The following is a 10,943-nucleotide window of genomic DNA, read 5'->3' on the forward strand; positions in this document are numbered from 1 at the left end:
TCCCTAATTGAAAAAGGAATTTATTTTCACAGTAATATTCTGGTATTCTTTAACCATTAATGTACAATAGATCTGTTTAAAGTGGGCCACAAAATACAACAGTAAAACTTTTAGGTTTCATTTTATATTATGGTTGTCAGAAATGTTAGATGAACTTCTAAAGATTAATGTTGTGAACCGATTGGCTACTGCATTCTGCCTACATCCGAACCAATGCTGTAACTACTTGCAATTGATGTATCTAATATAGAGGTGTACTAAGCATGATGTTTATGGTCAAATTCCAATTTCTTGAGAGAGAAAATTTAAGGCACTAAATGTTCAAGTATTACATGGGTAATTGTGGTAAAGATTATAAAACTAAAACCCTGCATTTTAAGTAATCTATGTGAAGCCAAAGTAACATCTCAAAATACAGATATCTGGAAATGCATTTTACATATCTCAAATAGATCAAGAGATCTTGAGATGATACGATGTACATTTTGAGATATCTGAAATGCAATTTGAGATAATCTTGAAATAAGTTCCTGTGAATTTTGAGATCTTAAGATATTTCCACAGCCATTTCAAGATAACTCAAACACATTCAGATATCTTAAAATCACTTCCTGTAAAATTTTTATTCTTTTAATGGGACTTCCTGTATACTTTAAGATATCTTGAAACGTGAAGGAAGTTATTTTAAGATATCCTGAAATGTATGAGATGAGTGGGAATTTATTTTAAGATGTCAAAATATAATTAAGATATCTTAAAAAAATAAATAAAATAAATTTGAAATTCACTGTTGCCTTAGATACCTAAAATACATTTTTCGATATCTCAAATTCATTTAATGATGATATCTTAAAATGGGTCCCTGCTCCACTTGAAATATCTTGAGTGTATTTCAAGATCTCAAATACGTCAAGTATCTTTTAAAAAGACATGAAATTATTTCAAGATATCTCAAAACAGCTCAGTCCATTTTCAGTTAGCTGAATCACAATTCAAAATAACATACAGGAAGTCCCACCGAAATAACAGGCAATTTTACAGGAAGTGATTGAGATATCTAGAAATGCACATGCAGTTATTCCGAGATATCTGAAAATGTATATCTTGAAATGATATGTAAAGAAGATTTTAAGATAGCTCAAAATTAAGATAGCGTCGCTCGCCCACATCCGGGTTTACAGGATATACAATTTAAAGAGATTGTTATGTTCATATTTTTGTTGTTACATATGCATTATTTTCACTTTTACTTTAAAACTTTTGTAAAAACAATACTTGTCCTTTATAATACTGCTCGCGTTGTGAAGTGGGGGGCGCACGGCTGAACGCACGCTAAGGAGATGCCGTCGGATCATCTGCTGTCTTTCTGCTGCTGGCGAGTTGCGTGTTCTGTTTATTAAATTTCTTCCCACATAAATATCTTAAAATATTTGTTAAAACTAATACATCTCAGAAAAATCTGCCAGAATTGTAACACTTGAAACATATCTGCAAACTACAAGGGCAACAGAACAGACCACATTCCTATCAGCAGAAATATATGAGAATGAGAAAGAGAGAGAGAGAGAGAGAGAGAGAGAGAGAGAGAGAGAGAGAGAGAGAGAGAGAGCTTTGAAAACTGCCCACACTCATGGGGGATCATTGCAAAAACCAGTTGAGGGACCGGGAGAAAAATATGTTCCTGTCCAGGCCACTCACTCCACAACCCAGGGAAGGAGAAGAACAATGAGGAACTTAGTACACATTTTCAGGGCCATACAGCAAGTGGTGTACCATGAGCTACTTAGTTCGAAAATTAAGGAAAACCTAGCAAGAATCAATATAAAAGACATTTAGCTGCACGGATATTGTTGATTGTGTTGTGGATTTCTTTTTTTTCATCAAAATGCAATAAAAAGGATATCCTAAAAAAAGGACTACAAAATGTGGACTGCTGTTAAACTTCAACAAAAGCAGAAATGCCTCAATTCTAAACTACCATCCGGCTGAATTTAAAAAAAAAAAAGATGACTTTATCAGACTTAATTTATGTTCATTGACGCCAACAAGGAAAACCCACCAAAAACATGCCAAGCGTTAATTTTTCCTTCCCTCCAAAGAAATTTAAATGTGCACCCAAAAAGGAAAATTCCTTACCAAACCGTAATGGTTAAGCCTCAGCCTAAAGAAATGAACCCATCCATTATGTTACAAGGTCAATCTTCTTTTGTATAGAGTAGACCATAGTAGTGAATAGATATAGAATTTTGGCCATCAAGTACAATACTTACAAGCAGACACTTCATATGCAGAGTCATTAAAAGGTGAATTCAAAGCTTCGTTAGTTAAAGTAGCCACTATAATTAGTAATTCCAGGCAATTTTTTTTTTTTTTTTTAAAAACAGACACCTGTGGTCACTACACTGAGTATTTTAAAAACAGAAGTCGCTGACTGATGTATGCTTAATACTGCTGTCTGTGTGCCTTGAGAATCCTGACACTCATTGCTTCAAAACTTTAAACTGCAGCTGCTTCAGGTCTGTTCTCAACATTCATGTGCAGTGATAAAACACAGGATTACAGGGTTATGACGCATGTACAGAGTAAATTCAAATTCTTCCTTGCACATTGGTAATCAACATACTACATATTGCTAGTGTCTGGTGGTGAGAAGAACTCTCATACTGTTTTGATTCTCGAAACTTCTTTCTTCCCTACTTGATATACCTATCTTACTTTGAAACTTTTCTATTCCTTACATGCAATATCTCATACAGGAAAAATATTTAAAAAGATTAAGTCATAATTAATAGCTTCTAGGCTGTGTCAACACCAGAATTTTTGCATTTGATACTAATATCAATTAAATTTTATGATAATCAATACCCACTTGATACCACTTCAAAAACAGAAATCCCATTCAATGGCTTTTTTATTAAATGTTATTCAACTGGACAATATTGTGCCTTTTGCTGTAACAGACTATAAGCTATATAAATACTACCAGCAACCGCTGTGGTATCACGTAGTCACCTAACTAATAATTTAAGTAAACCAGCATTGGCATTCATATACATCAAAATATAAAGGGCTTGAATTTTATTGTGTGATAGACATGGGGACTCCCCTATAATAACAGCAAATGATGGAATTTTCAAAATGTTGGGGGATTTTCGCATAGGGTTTATGAAAGATATAACAGACTACCCGATTTATCTTAATTTTCTATTTTAATTGAAAAATACTGCTTAAAATCAATACTAAAAATAAAAAATTCAAAAATTTGTACTTCTAAATTAGTGAATTCCAAGATGAGTCAGGATATTTTAATTCATTCAAACTATATAAAGCAGTTTTTGAAATCAGTTTTACATTTACTCAATTGTTTCAGAACTCCTGTAAAACACACTGTTGTGCTGCTTTCAAAAGTTATATGACTGGTAAGACATTGCTTATCCGGCGTACAAATTTAGAATTAGAATATTAACTACACTGACATTATCTGTAGTTAACTGGTGAACTATTACATTCAATAATGCTCCTTTCAAATACATAACATACTGTATGTTCCACCGCATTTTAGGGGATACACTACCAAACATTACTCTTACTTCAAAAACTAAATGAATGACACAGATTCAGCGTTTGCATATTTGTATTTAGCAAGGAACTATGCCATTTTGCCCATCATGATAACTGGCACAAACTCAGTGTTTGCTGCTTCAAAGTACTTAAATACATTTAATTTTTAGTATTGACAAATGGAGCAGTTTATTTCATCACTGGTGTAGACAAGCCAAATAACCAATTTGAAACTTACCTTTTAGAGATGCTCCAATCGATCGGATTCGATCAGTAATCGGTAAATTGGCCAATCACAAAAAAACTATTTAGGCCCCTGCTTCTCTAGGGTATACAGTAATTTAGTATCAGTACTCTTAATTTAGCCAGCCCAGGTCTTTTTTTGGAGCCAATTCCTTGTAGTGTAAACAAAGCAAGACAAGGCTTGTTGTACAAGAGAGCAGAGACTGTGGGAATATAGCCTTTACATTAAAGAAAGTGGAGTAATAAGCTGTGGAAAAGGAATCGGAGAAGTCATCATGTGCAGTTAAAACAAATGGCAAGAAACGCTACTTTAATGCATTCAGAACTTTTTATATTCTCCTTTAATTAAAATGGATGCCATTTGACTTTGGACTGCGAGCTTTTTTTAATTATCTCTGCTTCACAACTGGAAAAAGAAAAAGACAAATTTGAAATTGCTGCTCAGTTAACAATAGTCGTTAGCTTAACAGCAAAATGCCTTACTTATAAACTTGTTGGGCATGTTAGTCTGTCTTCTCGGTAAACAGCTTTGATACATTTGCGGCTTTATTAAAGATTTGTACTTTATTTGTTGCTGTGTGTCATACAGTATATGTTTTGGTAATAAACAAATACTGTTATTAAAATGGTAATCCATATTTATAATTACACCTCAAGAATTATGAATATCCAGCATGATACACTGATGAAAAAACATGCCTGCATAAATTTAGTAAATACTTAAACAGTAAAAAAGCTGAGGTGCTATAGTGTATATTAAAAATGATACAAGCATAAGTGCAGATATTTACATTTAAACTGTTATTTTCCTTTTATGCCATATGTATTGTGGACACATTTTTGTACATATTAGTATTTATTTTAGTATTTTTATGGTCACTGAGAAATAGGCCCACAGAATTTAATGTTAATAAAAAAAATGAACACCTGTGGTCTATAGCTTAATTATAAAAATACTTTAATATAGGACAAACTAATTGCCTTTACTTCACTATTAGCATGAAGACTCATCTTGCTCAATTGGAAGCATCCTAGCCCACCTCTTAAGTCAGTGAGTAACTGAGGTTATATACTTTTTGAAATCGGAAAAAGTCAAATTCTCACTTAAAGGATCTGGCAGGATCTAATCAATAACATTTTAAAATAAGCATTTATATTGGGGAAAAGGACTTCCCTCTTTCCTACTCTTAAAGTGGATGGGTTTGAATTGAATTTAGCCGAGTTATGTTTAACTTTGTTTGCATGGAAAGTAGGCAGGTATTTTAAGCTCTCCACAAATTAGAAGGGTGAGAACTTGCAAAGATAGGCCTACAGAGGGTGAAGATAGTGGTTTTCATTTGAACTCTTGCTATTTTGTGTTCTCCTGACACTTTTCCTTGTATTTTAGTGTATAAAATACTCTAATACTTCTCAGACCCTTTGGAACATTTGGGGCAAATAGCTACATCAATCATTAAGCAAGTGACAGTCCACAAATATAACATGAGTGCACACTGCAGCATGTCCATGAACTAAGCAGAAAGTGTGTTTAAAACGAGGCACCTAGAAACTCAAAAGAAAATTATACATTTTAGAGAAGTCGCAAGAACATCTATACCAAGCCAATACGCAACCTGCAAAAACATAACAGTACTAGCTTTGCTTTGTTAAAGTATAGACTTTACTATGCGATAGTTAGTACTGCACTTCTGCATGGCTGCAAATAAAACGATTACTTCACAAGTCACATTACAATGTGAGAAAAATGTGAAGAAAAACAAAAAAAAGTCTTGCAGCAACGATGATGCTGCTGCTGCATCATATGTCAAAATGAAAAACGACAGAAGTCCTATTGTATTAAAAAAAAAGTTAAAATACATAGGCTCCTGATATTGTCACTTGTCTTATTATGGAGTTTAGAACTAAATGTGTGGGCCTTGAGAGTGAAATCATGCAACCAATTAGATACAAGATGTAACTGTTTAACTTGTACCATCACAAATTTGTAAGAGGACAGGTAATTATGGGGAAATTAATCACTTTTTAATACCGTGTAGTACACATGACAAAGAAAAACATGTTTTACATTCACTCTCCAATTACATTAAGGAAATCTACAGATGGCCAAACAAGCCTCCATTCATTTTATAACTAGTTTATTTCTCATAAGCATACACAATTACACAAATTACTGTGGGAAACTACACACTGGCAGCACTAACAACATAGTAAGTAAAAAGTAAGGCAAGTTTTAAACAAATAGACAATTTTTCTTGTCTAGACTGGCGATGTGTTAAGCTGACTCATTTGTTAATACTAAAATTAAGTTCATACTGCTATAATTCTTCAAAGCACATCTCTATTAATACAAAATGCACGGTGTTAAAAAGAAACGTGCTGCATATTTGCAGAGTCACAATGCAAGATGGGCAAAACCGCATATTTCACTGCTGAATACAAATATGCACACGCTAAATTTGTGTCATTTGTTTGGTTTTGAAGACAAACTAATGATCATGGAATATAACCCCAAAATTGTGATGAGCACAGCAAAAGTACATTTGTCACATATACAGTATGAATGTTTAAGATTTATTGACTACAGGTAACATCAGTCTAATGGATTTTCTAATTCTAGATTTGTACAGAAGCTAAACAATAATAAAGTGTTCACTGATATAAAATACTCTGAAAACAGCACAACACATGCTATTCTACAAGAGGTTCTGAAATAATGGATTAATGTAAAACTGAAGACCGATTTTTTTTTTTTTTTTTTTTAAATACAGGAAGACTTAATTTAGACAAATGTAAAAAATTATGGATAGATCTGTACTATTTAAACCTGTATACATTTGTGATATTATAAAATGTATCAGACTGACTCAAAATTCAAATGTGCACATGGTAGGAAAAATCATGTTGTTTGTGATTATCATTCTTACATAAACCCTATGCAGAAAAACTCCAACATAATACCCCCTCCCATATTATATTGAGGGAATCCACATCTATAACAAAAATTCAAGCCTTGAAGGCCAATACTAATTTACCTAAATGACAGCTGGGCAACTATATGGTGTGTATACCAGTATTTCAAAACTTATAGTTAGTAATTATATACTGTATATTACATTTTATTAAAGAAAAAGGCACAATCTCATTCAATGCGATAGGAAAAATGTTAAAATATGTAATACACAAAAATCATTTTATTTACATACATAAAGACCTACAAACCACCTGAGTGAATACCTGGGAAACTGTTTCAAAACAAACCATCCAGAGATGCTTAATGTAGCCAGGATATGCAGTCTAAAAACTGGAATAAGCCGATACCACAGAGGATTGAATTTTTTTAAGGCACACGCAGTAAAATACATAAAAGCAAATACGGCAAAGCACAAGTTAAGAGTAAAACTTTTTTTTCCCCCCACAAAAAAAACAATCGCATTTAAGGACATTCCTCATAAAATAGGTGGAAACTCACATTCAGTGTAATGTGAACATACCAAAACACATATACCATAAATGTAACTTATTACATTGGAAAGGTAACATTTCTGCATTCAACAAGGACTTTCTTTTGACTTTCAGGAGAATAGTGGTCATTGATACAAGCTGCACTGGCATCCTGAGGCACACTACACCCTCCTGTTTTTACAGATTGTCTAGCCAAGGTATCAAATACACTTGCTATGAGTCTACAATGAATACAGGCTTTCACTCCAACCAGTTTCTTAATTAGCACTCAATTCCTGCAACCATAACACTTTTTTAAATGATATGCCTTGCAGCATTCACTTTTTTTGCTTTGGCAGACAGGGAGAGGTTTGATTGACCAAAGCATATTATTCAGTCTGACTCCCCCCCCCCCCCCCCCTTCTCAGTTTTGCTGTGAAACATTTCTACACAACCTACAAGGGCAGAAACGGACATACCTGGCTGTTAAATGTCACCATATTTTTTTTGGTAAACTGTCAAAGCAATGCTGCTTCATAAAAACTCCACGTGACTATGGTTACATCCTGGCTGGAACATGTATATTCAGTTTTGTCCCATACACCAGGCACAAGCACTTTTACTGGCTACCCTAAATTAGTCCAACGTGGATTAGCATGGGTAAGTGTGTGACTGTAGCTTGCATGGGATGAGCTTCACCACTCTGAGCCCTGGTTTCTGACTTGTTCTCAGTATTACCAGGATGTGTCTTTGGGTCCCTGCAACATTAAATGTAATAAGCAGTTTTATAAGATGTACACATTGGGGATTTGTACAGTTAGATAAATTCTCTCTGCCATTGGGCCTTGCCCTGTATCAAACTGTTTAGGCCTTGTACAGTACTCTGTTACTGGAGTAGGCGGGAGGAGGAGGTTTGGTCAGGTTAGGAGCACGTGCTGATAGAGTACATTGCCACACCCACCACATGATGATCCCAGATTAGCACCACAATGCAGCCAAGCAATGGGTGATACCTCAGCACCACACTAGTTCAGATGGAGTAGGCTCTGGTTAAATAAGTTAAGAGTGTTAAACAGCAGCGGGTATATGAGATTACTGGTCCTGAATTTTAACAAGCAGGTCAACTAAAATGTAATTATTCAATTATCTTCCAGTTAAGAGACCTATTTTTTTTTCCTTCCACCTCATTAACTTAAAACAAAGCAATATACAATAACATTTTCATGTAATAGTAACACATGCCAGATGTTTAAAAAATTAAGCCCAAAAGGACATATGTGCGCAAATAAAATCAAGAACGGTGCCACTTGAGAATACAGTTAGAATGAAGTCCAGACAAAACCCAAGAAATCTCACCTGTGTTATGTGCATTATTCAATAAGCAATTCTTAAGTATTATTAAAGGAATACACTTTGTAAATTACAAGACGAATTATCACTGAATTATACGAGGATTGCTCTCCTTCCTGCAGCACCATTAGCGTCAAAAACATCCCCCCGTCATGTAGCAGCCCCGAATTCCTAGATTTTTGCCTCCGATGTAAAAGGCTGAGATATCAGTCATCCTACATTGCACAGCGTGCATTTAGGAGTTATTGTATCGTATGCTGGAAATTACTGGAACAGCAAACGTGGCAATTTCAAATCCTGAAGTGAAAGAAGAGCAACCTTACTAAACTGAAAATAAAAGACAACCGCTATACACGAAGAGTCGGTCCTTTGTTCATGTTACGATGTCGGGTCTCTCACGTCTTGTTAATGCCTACTGACAGACGCCCGTTCAGCGGACGCTTTTAGATTAGCTAATGACTTGACCGGGAAAGTGTTTTTACAATTTTATTCAACGTAAAATCTTTAAACAAAGCAAACCACATTTAAAAAAATATAAAGTTGAACTCTGAGTGACGAAGTACCGAAACAGTCGCGCGACGTCACTCGTGCCTCGTAACGTGGACGGCACTCGTTTCCTTCTAAGCGCGCACGTTGTCCAAGCTGCAGACACAATGAGATTTTTTTTCACGACTCACGGCGTTCTCTGCGCTGCCAAGCCGTACTGACAGGACAGGAAAGAATCTACTGACGATATTATTTCATCTAAAACGACATACACAAATCCATTAAAATAAACAGCAACACCGCAAGAAGTCATGTATTTATTCTTGACAAGCGTTCATTAAACTGTACTACAAGGCGTTCTGTAGAAACACACTGCGTACCGTCGAGAAAGTACTCACCGGCTCGTTGACGCCATCTTTTCCTGTGTCCTCAACTACCGTTTAGCAATCTTTACAGAGAGACGAGCGCAGCTCCGCCTTTATAAATAGATTTTCTATACAACGTCACCGGATGGGGCCGGGTGCTCACTAAAAGGTGTAGGGTACACAGCTGCCACGTTTGACCAATGAGCTAATAGGAGAAGTCCACCATTTTGGCTCTACGATGATCAGTTTAGTTTCCCTGCCGGCGAGAGGCAGTCGGAATTGCTGTGATCGAGGATTAAACAACCTTTATGCAGAACCCTTTTACTAAAGGTTAGCTTCAATTCATTTTCTGCTGTCTCAGTCTCACTCCTAACCACTTTGAAACTTCTGGCTTTTCCTTTCCAAAACGTTCAGTAAAATAAGTAATATGTGCAGCTATTTGGGTATCCGTTTGCCTTAGTTGTGTATTGGTGTAACTATTACACATATTGTTTATACCTAGTTACCTCCATTACACTTATTTGTTAAATGTGTTGGTGCACGTTACATCATGCAGCAGGAATGATTAGTACAGTTGTACAGATTGGTACAGTATTTGAGAGAGATGTCCAGTTTTGAGTTTCTGTCACACAATACCAGTTTTACGCTCTAAGTCAACGTTTGGCATTTTTCAGAACACTTAGAACATGTAAAAAAATGACATACCCCGAAATATAACATTTGCATATCTGCTTAGTCCAGTATCATGACATTCTTATCCACATTTTTTTACACCTGCACTGGCAACTAAATCAAAAGGTAATATTTAATGCCAACTGATCACAATTACCCCATTACATCCACAAAGTGATAATTCACTTTTTATTTTTTTAAGCAGATCGTGCCATTGAATAAAACCATTAGGCAAGGAGAGGGGCGCAAAAAAAATGAGCTTCAATATAATTTTATTGTCCCAGGATGGAAATTTGGTTTGTGAGCAGGTTTGAAAGAGAGAGTGTGACATAACATTAAAAACACATTAACAAAGAACAAAGTCATCAAACATAAAGTACAAATAAACAAAATATAGAAGTGAGTGTAATACTTATAGCGAAACATTAGATCAAACATATTAGACATAAAATTAAACACTAGACTGATGCAAATGATAACTGTTCATCCTATGATTTAAGCCTGTAGATGTTTATTGGAACTGAAAGTATTAAGATTAATAGCAATTTGAATGGAAGAGTACTTGAACAAATTGCTTTTTATCCTTGGAGCCTTGAACCTGTTACTTCATGGCAAGAACGGAGACTGAGAATGCAGAAGGTGAGCCCTGTCTGACAAAACACACCCTGCCATCTGTAATAGTTCCCTTCCTATTAAAGTCAGTGAAATTGACTGTTGTGACCTGTCATTTGTCCTGTTCCAAAGTACAGAGTGGTGTATTAGCAACTAGAAAACACACAGACCTCTGGTTCTCAATTAAAATTAGGTTCCTATAGTGTAAACTGA

The 10,943-nt window shown here is 35.2% G+C and overlaps 1 protein-coding gene across 1 annotated transcript in view; it reads right to left on the bottom strand.

The window, feature by feature from the left end:
- Positions 1-9,594, bottom strand: part of gtf2b (general transcription factor IIB) — a 28,825-nt gene extending 19,231 nt beyond the window's left edge. The window contains exon 1 of the mRNA XM_028811408.2: positions 9,480-9,594. Coding sequence (XP_028667241.1) covers positions 9,480-9,496 — 17 coding nt within the window. The 5' untranslated portion in view covers positions 9,497-9,594. The remainder of the gene's footprint in view (positions 1-9,479) is intronic.
- Between the last annotated feature and the right edge of the window lie 1,349 nt (positions 9,595-10,943).

Source organism: Erpetoichthys calabaricus, chromosome 10 (genome assembly GCF_900747795.2).
Source record: "Erpetoichthys calabaricus chromosome 10, fErpCal1.3, whole genome shotgun sequence".
NCBI lineage: Eukaryota > Metazoa > Chordata > Cladistia > Polypteriformes > Polypteridae > Erpetoichthys > Erpetoichthys calabaricus.